The sequence below is a fragment of the Pygocentrus nattereri genome, chromosome 14 (genome assembly GCF_015220715.1).
Source record: "Pygocentrus nattereri isolate fPygNat1 chromosome 14, fPygNat1.pri, whole genome shotgun sequence".
Classification (NCBI taxonomy): domain Eukaryota; kingdom Metazoa; phylum Chordata; class Actinopteri; order Characiformes; family Serrasalmidae; genus Pygocentrus; species Pygocentrus nattereri.
In genome coordinates, this window is record NC_051224.1 from 21,091,543 (window position 1) to 21,113,402 (window position 21,860).

Below are 21,860 nucleotides of genomic sequence, written 5' to 3' on the forward strand. Positions count from 1 at the left end.
AGCTGCTGCGCTCAAATGATATAGAAAACTAAAAAAGGAGATTTTTTTTTCTTGGACAGCAGCGATACTCTCTGTGCAGGCCTTGTTAATAGGCCAGCTTCCACTTTTAAGGTACCGTTTTCCGTGCAGCATTAAAAAACATGACACTTTACACAAAGTCAATCCCAAAAATGTTGTGAAATGCTAATAAAAGCATAGAGCAATGATTTGAAATTCTCTTTGACCTGTTTTATATTGAAAAAACACAAGATTGGATTTTTTTTACTTTATGAACTTTATTGTTGTGTGTAAATAAACGCTAATTCTAATTTGATGCCTGTGACACAGATCAACAAAGATGAAACATGAGCATATTTACGACTGTATTACATCACTTTTATATTTCATAAACGTGGAGACTGAAGACACAAACTTGTCCAGTTTTGAAAGTGTAACTTTTTCGATTCTTTTTGTAAATCCTCAGGTGTGCAGCCATGCAGGGCTTCTGTTTTTGTATTTTGAAGATGCACATTTTAAATGAGAGACAGTTCTGGACTGCTGGCAGGCCGATCTGGCACCTAAATGCTCTGATTACCCGGGCATGTTGTTGTAACACGTGCAGTATGTTTTTTGGTGTGGACCTTTTCTTCTTCGTCCACGATACACGTTTCCTTTGGGCATCAATTTCAGTTGTTGACATATGACTTCTGCGGTGCATAGTTCAGTCTTAACTTACATTTGTGGATGCAGCGACAAACAATGTTTATCGATGACAGTTTGTTGAAGTGCTCCTGAGCCCATGTGGTGATGTCCATACACAATTATACATTCTATTGTATAATTGTATGCATATTTTAATGATTGTTAAAATTATTATTATGTTAAAATTTATATATATATATATATATATATATATATATATATATATATATATATATATATATATATATATATATATATATTAAAATAAAAATATTTTTAAAAATGATTTCAAATGTGTACCAATAGTCAATAGAAGGTGTAAATAAGTTCCCAGTTTACAGGCATATTAAGTTTCCCCTCACGTTTTCTGGGTTTTACAGGTGTTTGTAGGAGATCAGTATCTGCAGATGTAAGATCAGGTGTTGGAACATAAACAGATGCTCGGTGAGGTAAGCAGGAGCTTTAAAGCCATTTTGAGCTTCACTATTCTAAAAGTCACTGGTGGTCAGTGCAGTTTCTCCATGGGCATGCTTTGTTTTGATCTGTGCTGCTGCATTTTGTATGAGTGGTAAGGGATGTACTATTTTCTTAGGAAGTCCAGTAAGAAGATCATTACAGTGATCAACTGTGCTGGTATCAAATGCATTAACAAGTTTCTCTGCAGATAAGGCCAAACTTTACTGATATTTTTCAAATAATAAAAAGCTACTTTGTACTTCAGGTTTGGTACATGAAGGTAAAGAAACAAATGTCTCACATCTTTTTCTGGATTTTCTCAAGAATTTGTATTTTTTTTTTTTTCTTGATTTAGTTGTAAAAATTGGTGAGATTAATTGAAAGATAATAATTTTCATTAGGAATGTAAATGTGTATGTTCCGACCCAGATGCATACAAAACTAAAATCAGATGTTGTTTAGAAGTAACTGTGTTGACCTAACCTGATGCATGAAGACAATAACAATATATTATATTATATTACATTTTTACATTTACAGCATTTAGCAGACGCTCTTATCCAGAGCGACTTACAAGAAGTGCTTTGTCAATCTAGAGAAAGTATCTTTGCTAGTTACCAATAGCTTAGAGAAAAGACAGACCTGAGCTCAGATACTGCTAGAAACAAAATGTCACTGCAGACACCAAGAGAAAAAGAAACAGAGTTGAACGCAGAACTCTGTGCCATTCAATGCAATACAATAACAATAAGATACAATACAATAAGCTACAATACAGAGTGAAGTACAATAAAATAAGTGCAGCTTATATGTTATTATAGCATATATATTATAGCAATATGATATATTTTATTATTGGATTTTGTTGAAGCAAGGCTAAGGCGAGAGGTTCAGCTCAGTGAGCAGCAGTTTGGTTTCATGCCCAGAAAGAGTACCACAGATGCAATTTTTGTGCGTTGAGAGTGTTGGTAGAGAAGTACAGAGAAGGTCAGATGGAGCTACATTGTGTCTTGGTGGATCTAGAGAAGGCATATGATAGGGTGCCAAGACAGGAACTGTGGTACTGTATGAGGAAGTCAGGTGTAGCTGAAAAGTATATTAGGGTGGTGCAGGACATGTATGAGGATAGTGAGACAGTGGTGAGGTGTACAGTTGGAGTAACAAATGGTTTCAAGGTGAAGGTAGGGTTACATCAGGGATCAGCTTTGAGCGCCTTCTTGTTTGCAATAGTGATGGAAAGGTTGACAGATGAGGTCAGGCAGGAGGCTCCATGGACCTTGATGCTTGCAGATGACATTGTAATTTGTGGTGAGAGTAGAGAGCAGGTGGAAGAGAATCTGGAGAGGTGGAGGTTTGCACTGGAGAGGAGAGGAATGAAGGTGAGTAGAGACAAGATGGAATACATGTGTGTAAGAGGGAGGCAAGTGGAAAGGTGGATGACTTCAAATATCTTGGGTCAACCATCCAGAACAATGGACAGTGTAGAAAAGAGGTGAAGAAGAGGGTGCAGGCAGGATGGAGTGGGTGGAGACGGGTGTCAGGGCTGATGTGTGACAGAAGGATAGCAGCAAGAGTGGAAGGGAAGGTTTACAAGACAGTAGTGCGTCCTGCTATGATGTATGGTTTGGAGACTGTGGCTCTGTCTAAAAGACAGGAGGCTGAGCTGGAGGTGGCGGAGATGTAGATGCTGAGATTTTCGTTGGGAGTGACAAGGATGGACAAAGATTAGAAATGAGCAGATCAGAGGGACAGTGAAGGTGGAGCAGTTTGGAGATAAAGCCAGAGAGGCCAGGTTGAGATGGTTTGGACATGTGTTGAGGAGGAATAGTGGATATATTGGGCAAAGAATGTTGGAGATGGAGCTGCCGGGTAGAAGGAGAAGAGGTAGACCTCAGAGAAGGTTTATGGATGTAGTGAAGGTGGACATGGAGATGGTTGGTGTAAAAGTAGAGGAGGCAGTGGATAGGGCAAGATGGAGGCAGATGATCCGCTGTGGCGATCCCTAAAGGGAGCAGCCAAAAGAAGAAGATTATCAGAATTGGATTTTCAAACATTTGATTTCCCTTTGACATTTACTTTCACTTCTCTGCAGCAAACTTGTCCACTGGGCAGGATTTTGCTAAAATGATTAGAAATGTCTAGATTAATGCTGACAATTATTTTATTGTTGAGCTCACAATCAATCTATCAGCCTTTTTTTTTTTACTGATACTTTTTTGATCCCACAACCGGGGAAATTCCACCTCTGCATTTAACCCATCCGTGAAGTGAAACATCTCATACACACTAGTGAACACACACACTAGGGGGCAGTGAGCACACACCTGCCCGAAGCGGTGGGCAGCCCTATCCACGGCGCCTGGGGAGCAATTGGGAGTTAGGTGTCTTGCTCAAGGACACCTCAGTCATGGACTGTCGGCCCTGGGGATCGAACCGGCAACCTTCCGGTCACAGGGCCAGATCCCTAACCTAACAAAATTCACATCAGCGAACTTAAAAACCCAAACCACCAAAAATACTAAAGTAAGACGTGTAATGTGACAGATGTGTAAGATGTTTATGTCCTATTTATATCTTACCTTTGATGTCTTAATGTGTGGAAGTAGACAGTTTACAGATCATTGCCAGCAACAATGCAGAAATGTTTTTCTTTAACTTGGCCTGTTTTTATTATTGAATATGTGCATCCACTACGTTTAGTAGGTTATCGGGTCTTACTTTTACACATTTGGAGATTTTGAATATCTGAAGTAACATTTGTTTATTTGATGTTTGTTAATAATGCAGGATCAGTTGTTAAAAAGTTTAGTTGCAAAAAAGCTGTTGGATATCGATCATTTTATTGTTGTCAGTTACAGTTTAAAACTCTAATTAAACCCAAAATAGATTTTGTTTTGTTTAGTTGTCATTAGTAACAACAAAAAAAGAAGCACTAACATGCTCTGGACTCATACTTCTTTACTGTACTGGGATTGTTTGTTGACTTATGCTATAAAAGCTATTGGAAGTTCTTCCTTTTTGTTCCTCCATCTTAATTTGGCTAAAATATTCCGAGTTCTGGCCAAGAATTTGAGTGACAGAATGAAAACAAAACTTAATAACATTGTAATAAACAGCAAATCTGAATCTCTATACTGAATATTCTTCTTCTTCTTCTTCTTATTATTATTATTGCTGTTGTTGTTATTGTTGTATCTTCAAAATGGGAACTTTCATTCATCTTATGACATTTTAACACAATACAAATACTACCTTGAGTTCTCAAATTATGCAAAAAAGAAAAACAAGGATTTAGATATCTTAAATGACGAGATTATATATTTGGGAATTTATATGCATTTCATTCATTCACCTCCACAGGGCCCAATACATTACAGCACAGGAAAGCCGACGTTATTTTTTCCACACTCGTTTTCCGACTGACTTCTAGTAAGAATGAACTACCAGCCAATCCGGGCGCAGGACAGCGACAACACCAGCCAATCCAAGCGCGAGGGAGGCGGGACTTTCCGAAATACGGGTGTGGGGGACAACGCAGATGAAGCAAGCCAATCTGCTGCTTTAGGAAACGGGAGATAGAAGATGGTCGGGGCTTTCTGGGGACAGACTGTCGAGATTTATGGGGGATAACCATAACGTAGAGCCAAACCGAAAGCTGTTCACGAAGTTTCTCTTCTGAAATAAGCGAAATTCAAAGGTTCAAATGTAACTCTAGCTGTTTGGTTAACGTTAACATTAACATTAGGGTCTGTATGGGCCGTTAGCAAACCGCCTAGCAACCGGGACACGACCGCTGTTATTGAAACACGGGAGATTTTTATGAGCATATTTTTCTACTTTTTTCGCCAGAATTCGTGTGGGATGCTCGTTTTTCCCTTATCCATGTGAAAGCCAGCATTTTCCCACGTTCGCCGAGGTGACAGCAGCTATCCGGTGCTGCTAACTTGCTAGCCTAGCCAGCTGTGCATGTTCCAGAGGGAGACATGGCTGTTAGCTAACGTTAAACGACTGAATGGGTTTCAGTGTTGGCTTCTTTTATTTTTCTTTTTTTTAAAGAGTGAGCGGTTCTGTGGCAAAATGCTTCATTTTAGGCAGCTCAGCCTGTGAGATGGGATCCTCGTTGTTCTCAGCGGTGTTCCTGTCAAACTTGAACTCGTTTTGATGGACAGACATGTAACCTAACCTTTACCACACCAGCATGCTGTTCATACATACTGTGAGCTGATGGAAGAAATGGGCTTCAAGAACTAAGACTGTATTCTTCACAAGGCCAGTGGTCAGTAGACATTTCTCAAGGTGTTATGAACTTAGAAGGTTAATGCAAGCTGCCATTCCAGTGCTGCGGCAAAAGCTGGGCTTTGCAAAGTGTCTGAAGCTTTCTGGTCAACCATGAATGGTGGTGACTTTGTTCACCAAACCATGAAGTCCCTCTTGAAGCTCACAGAGGAGGAGGAGGAGCGGAAGATGGACAGAGTTTCACTCCGCAGCCAAAGCTGACCGACTGATTTACTTCCTTTTTGGGGAGATTTAGGGAAGCAGCTTAGTGGGGTGGGGGGGTGTGTGTGTTTTTATCAAGAACTCTTGAGGAAGAGCCCCACTTCTTTGGTGTAGAAGATGCCCTCAGAGTGCACGCCAAGGTGACAAGACCAGGACTGGGCTCAAAGGTTAATGTACTGGCTGTGATTGATTGCAGCCGTGCATTTGAATGTTGCAGCATTGTGCACTGCTGGCTGTCATTATGAAGGATGTGTGCTTTTTCTTTCTTCATCCTTGCGGATGACGGCTTCGTAGTCCACTTTTCAGAAGCAAACTGATAACTCTTGCTCAGGCAAAGGAATAACGAGTCCGTTTCCTTGACTTTCCAAGCCAACCAGCCAGCCATAGCTGCATAATGCAGGCCTAAGTCCACATCCCAATGCCTATGGTGTTCAATTCCCTCTTTATGAGCAGTAACTGTGCTCCGCCTGTGCATACATGTGCAGCTGTGGTGTTGCTGTTGTGTCGTTGTTCTCGTCCTATCCGTCCTCGCTGCTATGGCCTGTCTAAATGGCCCCAGGTTACTGGACTGGGCAAACTCTCCTCCACACCTGCAATTCAACAAATATGTCCTCACTGGCTACAGACCCATATCATCGGTTCAGGACTGCATCCGAAGCCTGTTTTATCTCCACAATGAACTGGGCAACATCTACACACATGGTGAGTAGTGCTGACTTCACCTTTGCCTTAGTTTCCCATTAAGCTGGGCTGTAAAGCCTGAGTGGCTCAACACTGAGCTTAACACTGAACTGTAAGTGTCTCTGAAACAAAAGCAGATAAATGTGCCTGGGTCATCTTTATGACTGACCCTCCAAAATCCTCTTACCACATCTCACCTTATGGGTGACTAGTAGTCCAAGCTGGCTGAGTAGTGAAACAGGGGCTACTTTATTTTCTTTTTCCTCTTTCATTGTAGATGTGAACATGTGTTGCATGAGTTTACACAAGCAGGATACATTTGCTAAAATAAATACAGATGGTTTTGTTAAATCATTTGAGTATGACTGTCAACTGAGTCCATGTGGATTTTACCCTGATACTGTGTATTTACAGCACTGCACAAAACTCTTAATCATTTAAAACCATTTATTTAGGCTGTAAGATTGTTTTTAGCTTGGGAAAACATACCTATAAAAGGAAGAAGTAGCATTAATTGTCTCCAAAATGTCATATGATATCATACGAGCTGGTTAGAAAAAGCCAAATTTGGTTCCACTGCCTGGATTTGTTAAAGCAGCACACCTGGTTTAATTTAATTTATTGTAAAGTATTGATTATCTAAACCAGGTGGTAGTAACTACATTTGTCTGAGCAAGTAAATGCCTCCTGCCCGGATAAACAGCTTTTATAAATGTGATTTTCTCAGGTTCCTAAGAGTGTCCTGCTACTATCACTACTACTATCCACTACTATCTGCTCTTTCCACTAATAACCAAGTTAAAGGAAGTTTGTGGAAGCTGCGCCCTTTGGACCAGCTAAGCGTTGTTTGCATGAGTCACTCATAATTATGTGATATATGAAGTGCTCAGCATTGTTACATTGCTACTGTAGCATTTGCTTCTGAAAATTACGTGAAACCGTCTTGCACTTGTATCCAAGATCAGACTCTGACATCAGTGCCACTGCAGGGCTGTGTGCTCTTAGACGTCTTGTCATACTGCTTAGAAGTGATTACTCAATAACATGATTAATTGTGCATTGGCATAATTAACCTTTGTGTGGTGTTCAGGTCTGTGGGACTCATGCGATTTATTATGATTTCAACCAAATTTCTTGTCCTTTGGTCATTTTCTGTGAAGAACATATAAAATAACCCATTTTCAGTCTTCACACGGTTCACCCCCTACACATTCGTATTACACATGTGGTGTTGGGGTGAACCCATGGGGAGTAAAAGTGTGGAGGTGCTGTGTCCTTCACTCTGTTCTCCATCGACATGGCCTGCTGTTAGTGCCTATGTTTACATGCAAAGGTTTTTGCCAATCCGAGTGAATACAATCAGATTACAGATTCATCACGTGAGATCCAGTCCGCAAAACGTCTCAGAAAAACGTTCTTCACATGTACTTATAAAGCAAGCGGCGAGAGGAAGAAGTCGTGTTCTCAGCATAAACTTCAGCATAAAATCTCCTCTGCAGACCAGTTTCTGCTCCGCAATGTTGAACGGTATAAACTTTCGCCATGACATGATGCACATGTGCAGATCGTACTTGCACATTCCGATTGGAATGTAATCGTATTCAGGCGTTTACATGGCTATTCTTCTGTTTAACAGATTATTTAGAGGTTTACCCACCTCGTTCAATTGGATAGAAACTGTATTCCGAATGGCTTCAATCAGATTAGACTATTCCGATTGAGGTGTTTACATGGATGTATTCTATTCCAATTCAGCTATTAGTTGGATTATTAACGGATTATTAGGCTGCATGTAAACGTGTGTGTGTGTGTGTGTATATGTTTGTGTGTGTGTGTGTGCGCGTGTGTGTGTGGGTGAGCGTGGACAACATGGATAAGCTGCTGACTGGCTACAGCTACTAAAGGAGAACCCTACGCTGGACTCTTGTGATATTTTAAACATCTGGTATTTTTTCATAAATAGTTATGGCTGTATTGATTTAATAAGACAATGCGGTGGGTCCACCGGACCACTAAGTAACAAACACATCAACACCACAAACGGGTTAATTACATTTACATTCAGTTTCGATTCTTTTTTGACAGGTTAAAAGAAGCCAAACATGTAACGAGTGGTTGTTTTACCACAGAGCGATATTTTCTTCACGTTCAAATCATAATAAAATATCTTCTCTTATACTTGCAGACACAAATGTGAATGGATGTAAGGTTTAGAATCTGCACGTTCAACACAAGATCTCCACTTGTTTCACTGAGCTGCCAGTGAGAAGTAATTAGGCTGTATGTAAGAAAGAATTACAGAGGAATTTCTGTGTGTAAATAATTATCACCTTCAGGATGAGTGATCAGTCCAGATGTGGGTTATGTGGATGTCCTCTCATGCCCTTCTTATACAAACTGAATCGTCGTGCACTTGGTGACCAGTAAGCTGACAGATTTAAGCTTTGCAGCTAATCTATTTATTTTTCTGTTTTTGATGATACAGAATAACACACAGCACTTTGCAACGAAATTGTGTTGTATGCAAAAGGTTCTGGTGCTCTGCACATTTTTGCGATGACTCTATTACACTTGATTCAGCTTATTACAGCCCTGATAATGAACAGACGAAGGGAGTCAGGTGTGTTAGAGCGGGAAAACGAACCTATGTGGTGCCGGGCTTCCCCCAGACTGAAGTGCAGAAGCACTGAATGTGAACAGCTTGTGTTACCCGTGCAGTCAGCTTACTCTGCAGCCTCTGAGCATTCGGTCCTTTTATTTGTTGTCTAGCAAGCAGGAAATCGGGGGCTTTAAATGAGCGACGCAGCTTAACCTGACCTGTATGCTGACTTTGCTTCAGGAAGCTGGAAAATAAGCCATGTGCTTCGTCGTCATTCCTCAAGTGGAGCTGTGAGAATTTTTGACTTATTTTTCAAAAATCCTGGTATCAGAATATCAAATTGATTATTCATTTCACATTGCATTGCAACATTATTGTTAATGACCCTATGCTTATTAGTGGTACTTTGCTTTGCAAACCTGACCTGGCTTGTTTTAATTGAACTGTTTTAGATCTGTTTACTGCCGAGTAAAAAAAACATTCATTTATTAATGTATTTCTTCTGAACCATAACAAGATACTAAGATTTCCATGTGTAAACATAACTAAACTTTTGAACATATTAGCTGGTGTGATCTCCTACATTATATTACAGTTAGTTCCGGCTACGCAAGCTGATTGGTTGAAAGGTGTTTTAACTGTGCTGTTATTTCACCATAACATCACAGGTTTTTCACAAACACTGTATCACTCTGTCGCCTCACAGCGAGGAGGGCCTAGGTTCGATTCCCTGGCCGGGCGACCAGGGTCCTCTCTGTGTGGAGTTTGCATGTTCTCCCCGTGTCTGCGTGGGTTTCCTCCGGGTTCTCCGGTTTCCTCCCACAGTCCAAAGACATGCAGTCAGGCCAATTGGACGTGTTAAATTGCCCCTAGGTGTGAGTGAGTGACTGTCTGCCCTGTGATGGACTGGCGACCTGTCCAGGGTGTATCCTGCCTTCCACCCGAAGACTGCTGGGATAGGCTCCAGCACCCCCCCCGCGACCCTGACGGAGAAGCGGCTTGGAAATTGGATGGATGGATGGATGTATCACTCTGCTAAGACGCCTTTGCTAAGCAGCGACATTGACAGTCGTAGGAGACACTCAAGCCATTTGAATGTTTTTACTTCTTACTTTGCGCAGAAACAGAAAACGGACACTTTTAAGATCACATTTGACTGACACCTGATTTGGTCAGATTCTGAAGATGAGACGACACTAAATTCCCACCACTGAGCAGCTGTGACAGAATAACAGCTAAACAACCTGTAATCAGCCAGAAATGAACCCAATAAAAGTGGCCCATGATCTTTTTCCTCAAATGTGACACAGATGAACAGCAAAAACGCATTGTGTCTGACATTTTCAATTCCGATTTGAGACGCTTTCAAATGTGGTACTGAAATCCGATACGTATCTGATCTGCAGCAATGCAACTTTTACGTCAGTACAACTTGACATTCGTCATCAATTTGTGCTGCTGAGACTCATAAACATTTAGGCTGATGTTTCTGTGCCAAAACAGTCGTCACAACCGCTCCGTGTTTAAAGAGGTTTCATACGAAATGCCAAAACAGGGCTGGAAGAGACCGAGACTGCAGCGTCAGAGAACAGTTCAGAATCCGAGGTCACGAACCAAAGAATTGGCCCTAGTCGAATAACTTGCCCTTTTTACAGCATACTCAAACACATTGGTGGTGATGAGCCCAGCTGTCAACCACTGGAACTTCATAGCACTCCTGTGATGCTGGCGAAGACGAAACCGGGAGCGGCTAGTGTTCACTAGTCGTCATGATTGTTTACCTCTGGATGAGCCACGTGAAGTATTGTTCTTTTGCGCATCGGTTTCCGGTCGGTTTGGGAAAGTTATCTGTTCAGACTAATGTTGCATACAGGTCACATTTAAAAGATAATAACACACTGCCTCTTGTGTTCTGTTGCTTAATTAATATCACATTTATCATAGTGTTATGTGTAAAACAACAAATCAAGTAGCTTGGGGGAAATCATTGGTGTATCTCAACTCTCAAGCAAGCAGGCTAAGGCATCGGACAGTGGAGTTCAGCTGAACTTGTGGCCCAATTGAAAGATGACAGTATACTACAGCCTCAGTTTTTATTGATCTGACCTGTTATTAGGCTCTTTTATTCAACAAAGACTCACTATATTAGCTCCCATGTCTGCTTCAGTGTTGGGATCTGCGTCAAATTTACCAGAAGTAAGATTGTCAGTTAGTGTTAGTGGTAGAATCTCTGTAAGTACATCTGCTGATGCTTCTGAACACATCATCAGTAATGCACTGGGAAGCACAGTGATAACATAATAATAATAGCAACACTTGAATCAATGTCTCCAATACTTTACTGTTTATTTACAGTACTTACAGTGTATTATACAATTACAGTACTTTACTGTTTTTTAAATACAGTTGATTACTGTGTTTGTGCTAATTGTGATGTCCTGGGGCCAGATGCACCAACAGGGCTCACACCTGGTCATATACTAAGTTGATCATAACTTTCTTCATGTAAGCTTCAGGCTGTTGCATCAACTGGTCTGAATAATCTCAAGAATGGGTATAACTTTTGGGTGCCGTCAGGTCATTTCCGACTCCTGGTGACCATATTGATGGTGTTTTTCCAGAATATCCCGTCTTCTGTTTGGGTCTTCAGGCTTCTGAATGGCTGGTTCATGGTTCCTCTGATTGTATCCATCCGTCTTGTTGCTTGTTGTCCTCCTCCTCTTTTACTTTCAACACTTTCGAGAACTGTAGCCACGTTTACATGCAGCCTAATAATCTGTTAATAATCCGACTAATAGCTCAATCAGAATAAAATGCATCCATGTTTACACCACAGTTGGAGTAGACTAGTCCGATTGAGGCCATTCAGAATATAATTTCTATCCAACTGAATGAGGTGAGTATTCCTGTAAATAATGAGTTAAATAGAAGAATAATAACCATATAAACACCTGTATCTGATTCCCAGTTGGAAAGTTTGTCTGTTCTGATCATGTTCGTCACGTCATAGCGAAAGTTTATAACGTTCAACATGGCGGAGCAGAAACTGGTCTTTAGAGGAGACGAAGTTTATGCTCTGATCTTTAAAAGACGGCGATGGGACGGACGTCCAGTTTATGTGTCTCGGAACACGATGTCGTCCTCTCTGCCTTCTTTAATAAGGACATGTGAGGGACGTTTTCCTCAGTCTGACATAATTTTAAAGCAATTAAAAACAACGCTGCTCACTGCTGCTATCTCACTGTGACTGGACTCACGTGATGCTCGTCATGGTAACGTCTACACTAAGTGGTTCTCTAAACATGCATGTATCTTTGGATCTGATTACTTGTAGTGAGCATGAGATTTTCATCAGATTGTTGAGTAGAGTGAGCGGAATGTATTCAATCAGATTGGCAACAATCTTTGCATATAAACATAATAGAGGGCTTTTTTTCCCACTTTTCTCACTTTGTTGTGTTTGTTGTCCATAAAGAACCACAGATAAAATAATAGCATAATAATCGTATTATTCAGTAACTACTGTGAATTATTAAGCAATTGTAAAGTTAATCTGCGAGTTCTGTAGTTGTGAGAGTAAAGAGTTAGTGTTGACTCAAATACATAGAAAAATAGAACAGATAGAGCGCAAGCTTAATTATAAATAAAAAAATGCTGAAATAGCAGCACTGATGCCCCTGGAAAGGCTCTAAACCTACTAACCCAGACAATCATAAACATCCACAAAGCACACACATGCAGTAGTTTAGAAGGCCCAGGTGCTTTTGCATAGGTTTTGTTTGAACACACCCTTAAGTAGCTCATTTGCTTGGAGATTTTGTGATGTAGCTCAATATCCTTCTGTAGTACCCCCCCCCAACAAGTTTCCACCTGCCTGTCTTGTCTTGTCACTTGCTGTTTAAAAATGTCTTGTGCCAAAGACTCAAGTTTTGATGTGATGAGGGGGAAAACCTGTCATGCCATTAGATTACTCCTGACGGGCCTGATTGTGACTGCTGGCTCCGAAGGTGCTGAAATGGGTTTTTTTTTCGTAGAGCTCCTGCTGAAAATAGAGTACTTTATGTATTGTATTGATTTTTTTGTGATATCTGATCCTTCCCAGAGTCACAGTGTACAGGATTTCCTAGATGGTGGTTTTAAAACGATAGTTTGTGGGAAAAAATCATATTTACACCATGTCCTCCCCCTATGGCATATGTGGTCAATCGGACGAAACATATTTGGTGTCTGAAGTTTGTTCTTTTAGTTTTGCACTGGAGTGATGACACTAATGTAGCTAACGAGAAATGAAAGCATTTACCCCACCAACATTAGCACTGTGTAAACCAGGAGTGTCAAACTCATTGAATAATAGGGCCATATTAGAAAATCTAAACAGATCTGTGGGCCAAAAAAATGTTTTTATTGTATTTTTTTAATTAACATTGTTTTGTAATCTGAACTGGACATTTGTTTATTTAAAATATGCAAAAACTTCAACAGCAAAATACAGGCACTTGTAGTAGACTTTGAAATATTGCATGAATACTTGAAATATTCTAAATGTTAACATCCTCGGGAGGTCAGACTTTTAAAACTGTCTATCTACTGCTGAACTCGACATCCTGTCATCCTTTCTCTGATGCACGTTCATTAATTCTTGGGCTCAGTTTCTGAGCTGCTGAGCTGATGTTTAATATTGTTTGTACTGCAGCTGAAATACAATTGGTGTGTTTGGTGATACTACTGGTGTGGGATTGTGTAGAAATGAGGTGTAACCGCTGGCCCATAGAGTGCTATTGGGGTAGGAGAGTCAGAGCGCACATTACATTGCAGTGCATGTTGGGGACTGTAGTGCAGCACAATGTGAAACAGGCTAATATTTAAAAAATGTAAACACTTCTGTGGGTTGGAGAGAACAGTGTCGCGGGCCTTGTGTTTGACACCTGGGGTGTAAATTGTATGCCTAAATCACTACACGCTTATCTCATATTGCTTTGAGCTGTTAAGTAATCTTAAATACACTTGTGGTTTCTGACGTTTATAACATATTACAGCTTCCATTACTTGTTACCCTCGTAGCTCCAACGTAGAGCTAAAGAAGCATACTGCAAGCAAAGTGTGTCGTGTTTTAAACACTTGCTTTTTGCTTGGATTTCTTGACATATTTCAGTCTATAGTTTTGTAAACCATTGTCACAGTGCATGGATTAAAACCAGAGATGTTATAAGGGAGGAGACAGTTGAAAAATAAATAGAAAAGCTCATAATGCTTAACATGGCAGTTGATTATGAGGAATATCTAGATATTCAACAGAAAGAACCAGTCAGTTTGCTGGTAAAGCTGCTAGCAGGAAAAGCCCACTCCCTTTGTGGCGATATTCAGTAGCCAGAACAACCTGAAATAACAAGGCAGCAAACTATTTATGCATCAAATTTCAGCACTGGTTTCAAATATGTTTTAAACCTTAATGTAGCCAGTGTAGGCATACAGCATATCTGATCTGCCTTCTGTTATATTATGTTCACTATTGTTAAACAGAGCATACTGTAGGTTTAAAGTTAGCACACCATTATTGCCTATAACCTAACGCAGTCAACAGTCAGGATCCACAATTTCAATTATTTTTTGCTTTCTAATTATTTTAATTTATTTTCGGTACAAATAAGTTGGCTCCCTGCTTAATGTGTACACCCTTTTGGATTCTAGAGGCCATGCTGACGCACACACTTGGCTGTAGAGTAGAGAGTGCGTGGTCTATCTATAGCAGCCCAGCTGTGGGCTTCTCTAGTGCTGAGCCAGGACAGATAACTGCCTCAAAATAGACCTGTTAGATGGCTGGGGTGCTTTTACCTGGATAGGCTAAATCGTCTGACATTAGGAGCTAGAGCATGGTGGCGGGGCTTATAGATGGAGAGAGATTGACTGATTAATGATGAATAATATGGTGGAATGTGAGGAAATATGTTTATTTTAAAAGCACTGTCATTTGTAGAACATATTTATTTGCCTTATTAGCACTGATATTTTCAATACAGCAAAGCCACTGAGAGCCACAGTGTACTAGGCCGTTTCGGTCACTTCCATAAACCCATGTGTAAATCATGCTCATTCAGCTCAAGGGAAGTCATAAACCTCAAGGCAGGGATTGTGTAAGCTTAATGTGCAAATACCTGTTCACTCTGTCCTCTAATAGTGTGTTTCAAAAGCCAGTTGTCTTTGTTTAGGACTGCTGAAACTGGCTTATTTAAACAGAGTATGATCTGTAATGTAATTTGTACAGGATTTGATCGTTACAGGATAAAGTGTCTGAGAAATTTCACCAAATTCCCACAGACAGCATGGATTAAAAGATCATGATTCAGTTATCCTTGCCAGCATTATACCACAGGACACACTCAATAACAAGAACAACATGGCCATTTCTATTAGCAGGTTCTGTTCTTATATTAGTGTTAGCAGAATTAGATCAGGACTACTATTACTGAGGGACTTCTGGGTTCAGCCAAATACAGAAGACCATTAAATCTTCAATTATTACTATAAGACTATAAGTACTGTACATATTGCTTATAATCATACTGGATTAAATCCACAAATATTGGCATCAGCAAAACTTCTACTGTAAAAACTGCACACACTGCAGATTCATACTCGATTAAAATCCCTCCACAATTATTACTGTCAGACTGTAAAAACTACACACTGCAGATTCATACTGGATTAAAATCACTCTATAACTACACATTGTAGATTCATACTCGATTAAAATCACTCTATAACTACACATTGTAGATTCATACTGGATTAAAATCACTATAACTACACATTGTAGATTCATACTTGATTAAAATGACTTTATAACTACACATTGTAGATTCATACTCGATTAAAATGACTCCACAATTATTACTGTCAGACTGTAAAAACTACACACTGCAGATTCATACTGGATTAAAATCGCTCCACAGTTATTACTGTCAGACTGTCCCCTCATACTGTTTTTAATTTGCTTCTTTTTTCTCTATCTATTCTCACAGGATCTGTGTTTTTGTATCCACAGGAATCCCTCTGCTCTGTTTTCTGGTGCTGCTCCCTCTAAACATCCCCTGGTCTCAGATCAGTGTGACATGGCTGGGTGTGGTGCACTTCTTGGCCTGCTTATCTCCACAGCTGGGATCTGTGGTGTATCACCTGTTTATGAACCACGAGGGCGGCGAGCCTGTCTACAAAACCCTGCTCACTTTAGACATGTGCGGCATCTGTATGATCAACACCCTGGGTAAGAACCTCCACTCAAACAGTTACAGCCTGACTGCTTTGTTTGCACTTATAATCACAGATATTTTGATTCATTCTTATGAATATATTGTAATTCTGAAGCATTTTTATGCCGTTATGCGAACCTTTACAGTTTGTTACAGGTTCTTTTTAAGTTGTCCAGCATTTTGGTGAGGATTTGATGTTTTTAACCTCTTCAACTCCTTGAGACCACCAGTGGTTCCAAAACGCACTTTGTCATATTGTTCAAAACTTTCATATTTCATAAGCTACATTCATGGTGGGTGTGGGTGTCGTATGAGGCTGTAACCGTCTTCTTTCCGGTCAAATAGATGGTGATGTCATTTTAAACCCTTATAATAAAAGAAGATGAACTGAAAGTTGACCCATTTTTCCACAAACCTGGGCTATAAACTATAAACAGATGGCATAAAACTATTTTATAAAAACTATTTTTTATAAAATAATACAAAGTGCGTCTAAGATTTTTGGCTTTCAGCAGTAAATTGTAAATGTATGGCGATATGTGTATGATTATAAACACATTTTTCGTTAATGTGAGGGGAGCATTTAAAAATAAATAAAAATGTACATTTATTTCATCCCATTACTGAATAATTTGCCTTATGATTTGGTCATGTAGATTCAGATGGAAAAACCAAAATATACCCTGCGGTATAAGAGGTTAAGTGTACTTTGTTAGCGAACATGAATTGATTTTTTTTGACCAGTTGTTTACTTTTATTACAATAATACAGGCTGACCTGGAAAACATGAATGCAAAATGGTCAACAAAGACCAACCTGTAATGTGGAGCGAGGAGGCGGACGCATATGTGGAGATAAGCGACTTTTATTGTGGGCAAATCCAGGGTCATGCTCAACACGGTCCAGGGTCATAGAGCCAACACGGATAGAACGAGAATTAGACATGACGAGAAACACACCAAACAAATCCTAATCAACAAACAGAACATCCAACACAGCAGATAATACCACCAACAACAAAGACCAGCAAACACAAGGGGCAAACACAGGGCTTAAATATACATGGAGAACGACGGACAGGTGGAAAACAGCTGGAGACAATCAGGGGCGGAGTCACGAAACCAGGGTGCTAAACCAAAACAAACGCACATGGACAGGACTGGGAGGGGCCAATCGTGACACAACCAAACCTCTAACAATTTTGAAAAGCTCCAGTTACGGCTCAACAGTATTTATCTTCTTTATGAATTTTGAAGTTGTTGCTGTCTTATTGAGTTTAGGATTTGATAATTGAGAACTTGACAGTCGTATTTAACAGCTTTCAGTCATGTCAAGGAAGACACTGAAACTGTTTAATTAAAGATGTTGGAGTGTGTTTTGACTGATCTTATCAGCTGTTAGAGAACTACCATATTTTTGGTGACAAAATTTTCTATCACTACTATCCACACGCTCTCTACTTTCCTGTTCCTCTTACATTTCTTCCTTCTTCTCCTCATGGCTCCTCTTTCCCCCAGTTTTTCCTCTTTCTCCTTGTCTCTTGCTGATTCATGGTTTTCTCCACCTCCCGCTTGCACATCTGGATATTTTTGTTCTGTGTGGTCACACTTTGAGTCACCTACGGAGGCTGATGCTGACGACACTAAAGGTGGTTTTAGCAGCCTTCAGTACAAATTGATTTGGCTTCCCTGATTCTAGCACATTTCCCTCTGCCATGTCAAAGTGCCCTTAAAGATTAGCCGGAACGAAAAGGAATTATATGGATTTGTACAATTTAAATCCTGTGTGATAAAAATGACATGATAATTTTTAATTCATGGTAGTAAACAATTACTAAAAACTCTTTATCATGTGTACATACAGCGATCAGGCATAACATTATGACCACCTCCTTGTTTCTGCGCTCAATGTCCATTTTGTCAGATCCACTTACTGTATAGCTGCACTTTGTAGTTCTACAGTTACAGACTGTAGTCCATCTGTTTCTCTGATACTTTGTTAACCCCCTTTTACCCTGTTGTTCAGTGGTCATTTGTGGAACACCATGGACCCTCACAGAGCAGGTACTATTTGGGTGGTGGATCATTCTCTGCACTGCACTAACACTGACGTGTTGGTGATGTGTTAGTGTTTGTTGTGCTGGTCTGAGTGGATCAGACACAGCAGTGCTGTCCACTCACTGTCCACTCTATTAGACACTCTTACCTTATCAGTCCACCTTTTAGATGTAAAGTCAGAGACGACAGCTCATCTGCTGCTGCACAGTTTGTGTTGGTCATCCTCTAGTCCTTCATCAGTGGTCACAGGATGCTGCCCACAGGATGCTGTTGGTTGGATATATTTGGTTGGTGGACTATTCTCAGTCCTGCAGCGACACGGAGGTGTTTAAAACTCCAACAGCACTGCTGTGTCTGATCCACACCACCACCACGTCAGTGTTACTGCAGTGCTGAGAAAGATCCACCACCCAAATAGTACCTGCTCTGAGAGGGTCCGAGGGCGGCCTGACCACTGAAGAACAGGGTAAAAGGGGGCTGACAAAGTATGTAGAGAAACAGATGGACTACAGTCTGTAACTGTAGAACTACAAAGTGCACCTATACAGTAAGTGGAGCTGATAAAATGGACAATGAGCGTAGAAACAAGGATGTTTAATGTTTGCTTGATTGGTGTATATTTGTCTATATATTTGCATTAAAATGATCTGAAGCAAAATTGTCAAAATTATTTTACAGTCATTCACATGTTTGCCTGTGGGCTGAATTTATTAAAAAGTGTGATCCATATGTGTCCAGTATTTTAATGTAAAAATGCTTATCTGTAGTCAGGTATAGGCTAGGGTTTGACAATCTGGTGATGTGTTATCACTATTGTGATAAGTTACGTCATGATGTGTTTCCTAAGAATAATCCACCCCTTCTAGATCACTGAACAACCACATGTAGCGCATAAGAGACAGTAGACTTTGATCCAGCGTTAAACTTCAAACAAAAAACATGCAAATCAGTATCTTTGGCCAAAATGACACAGTGCTTTGAGTTGTTAGTGTGGTTCTGTGCTGTTAAACACAACTTCTGATCGCTACATTGTTTGTTCTGAGCCCCCCCGACTCCCTGATTGGTCCTTTTCACTATTTAGTTGAATCTGAGACTTCTCCCCCAACTGTGAATGGCTCGTTTCACTGTCTGGTTTCTTCTGGGAACCGCCGCCCTTGTAATTTTTCCATATCACTGTGTAGTTTATTCAGCGACCTCTCCCAGCTGTGACCATTCATCATTGTCTTAATCACTTGTCATTTGTTCTGAGACCACCCCTCAATTGTGCTTGGCCCATATCACTGTGTATTTCGTTCTGAGACCTCCCCCCACTGTGATTGTCCCTTTTTACTGTGTATTTTATTCTGAGACCCCACCCCACTCTGACTGGATCATATCACTATGTAGTTTGTTCCTCTTGACTGTGATTGGTCCATATCACTGTGTAGTTTCTTCTGTGACCTCCCCCTTGTAATTTGTCCATATCACTATGTAGTTTATTCTGAGACCTTCCCCTGGCTGTGATTGGTCCTTACCCCTGTGTAGTTTGTTCTGAGACCTTCCTCTGACTGTGATTGGCCCTAATCACCTCATCATTCGTTCTGAGACCTCCTTCTGACTGTGACTGCTCCACCTGTCATATGATTGCCTGCAGGCCTTTAGCTGTGATATTACATTCTTTTGTCATTTGAAGTATACTGCCAATTTTAGGGAACCTGCAACAACAAACAAAGTATAGTCACTGCATGAACGGCATAGTAACAAGTAGCTGATTGGACATCAAGCCAATTATGTCATTATCCTATTTTATGAATGTATTGTACAGATTGTTTGATTTTTACTCTTTATTTCCTATACAAAAAATTATTCTCAGTTTTTCAAGCAATGCACTACTGTTTTCCTGGTGCATTTTGTCCATTCTGCCTTGTTTATGAACCTTAGCAAAATGAATTTTGTGATGTCTATCACGTATTCTTAAATGCCTATTGTGACGTTATATTTTTTGGCATATTTCACCCTGTGTGTTCTTTCACTGGAATGTACTTGTCCTCTGTGAGCGATTTGAGATGTTTGAGTGTTGTTTTGTTTTTGTTTTTTTGTAGGCGCTCTGCCCATTGTGTACAGCACACTGCTGTGTTACCCGTTCACTCGCACCGTGGCCCTTCTGATGTACATCCTGCTGTCTGGTTACGCCATCTACTGCGCCATAACGGCCCGGAGCCGTGTGCGGCGCCTGCGCTCCTTCGCCTGGCAGGCGCTCTTCCGCTTCTCTTTTTTCTTGCTGCGCTGGGTAGGTGTGGGCGGAGGAAGTCCCACATCCCTGCGCCACTTCCTCACCATGGACGCCCTGGCGGTGGTGGGCGGAGTCATCAACATCACCCGCATCCCAGAGAGGTTCCGACCGGGCCTCTTCGACTACTGGTGCAACAGCCACCAGATCATGCACGTGCTGGTAGTGGGCTCTATCCTCTACCTGCATTGGGGTGTGCTGGACGACCTGCTGTGGATCAACACCTATCACTGTCCCACAGACTGACCCGCCTGGACCGCTGGACTGGGAGCGGGTAACAGGGTGCCAGGACCTCTTGTATGGGGATCGTTGGGTATTTTAGGGATGGGGGATTGGGGGGGTTATTTATTTGTTAAAGGTGAGCGTGGAAGAGTTTGACATGCGTTGTGCCGCCTTTCACATACGTGCTTGTTCGTGTCCTCAAATGCAAGAATGTACATATCCGCATTTACCCAACAGTGTCTGTGCATGGAAGTTTAGACCCGAGTTGACTCATACAAAGACTAAAATTCATTCGACACCTACAGTACGTAGGTACGCACAAGCACACACACACACACACACACACACACACACACACACACATACATACATACACTGACACACTGAAAAAGTAATGCATTGAATTAACTTGGTTCTAATGTACATTACTGTGCAAAAATCTGAGACCACCTTCATGTATTTAAAATTATTTAAATAAATGAGTCTGAAAACAGACTTAGCAGCAAATCACACAGACGCCTCAACAAATCCATATAATATAATAGAATTTCAAATGTTAAAGTATTTTCTGTCCCCATTTTTGCCTTTATTACAGCTTCCAAGCCTTCAGGGATACTTTTCCACACCCCCAGAGTTCAGTCTTAGAAGCTGGTTGATCATTTTCTGAAGTAACCAAACCCATTCAGTGATGTTGAGGTCTGGACTCTGGGGTGGTCAGTCCATTGATCAGATTCTTTGTTTGAAGTGTCTGTCTCCTTTTCTCAGTGAGGTTCTTCTTGACAGCTACACATCCTTTCAGACCCACAGCGCTGAGTCGTCTTCTCACAGTGGAAGGATGGACAGAAACTCCTGTCTATGTTTTCAGATCTGAATCAGCTTGATTTTCTCCTCTCTCTCAAAGATGAAAGCTTTAAGTGCTGTTTATCTGATGGGAACAGTTTTTCTGGTCTTCTAGGTCTTGCACAGTTGTTAGGAGTTGTTAGGAGTTTCTCTGTAGCTTTTACTAACTCCAGTTTTGGAAACTGTACACTTCCTTTTGCACGTGGATTATCTTATATCTAATCTTCCCAGAAACATCACCTGAAAAAACATTATCTTGTACTCAGTGGCCATTTTGGCTGAAAATTAAATGAAGGACACATGGTGTCTAA

At 40.7% G+C, this 21,860-nt stretch overlaps 1 protein-coding gene across 1 annotated transcript; it reads left to right on the forward strand.

The window, feature by feature from the left end:
- Nucleotides 1–4,686: 4,686 nt before the first annotated feature.
- Nucleotides 4,687–21,362, forward strand: paqr4a (progestin and adipoQ receptor family member IVa). The gene is made up of 3 exons (XM_017697364.2): nt 4,687–6,336; nt 15,957–16,175; nt 20,300–21,362. Exons 1-3 carry the CDS (start codon nt 6,171–6,173, stop codon nt 20,731–20,733), a joined length of 819 nt encoding a protein of 272 aa, XP_017552853.1. The 5' UTR covers nt 4,687–6,170; the 3' UTR covers nt 20,734–21,362.
- Nucleotides 21,363–21,860: the final 498 nt, after the last annotated feature.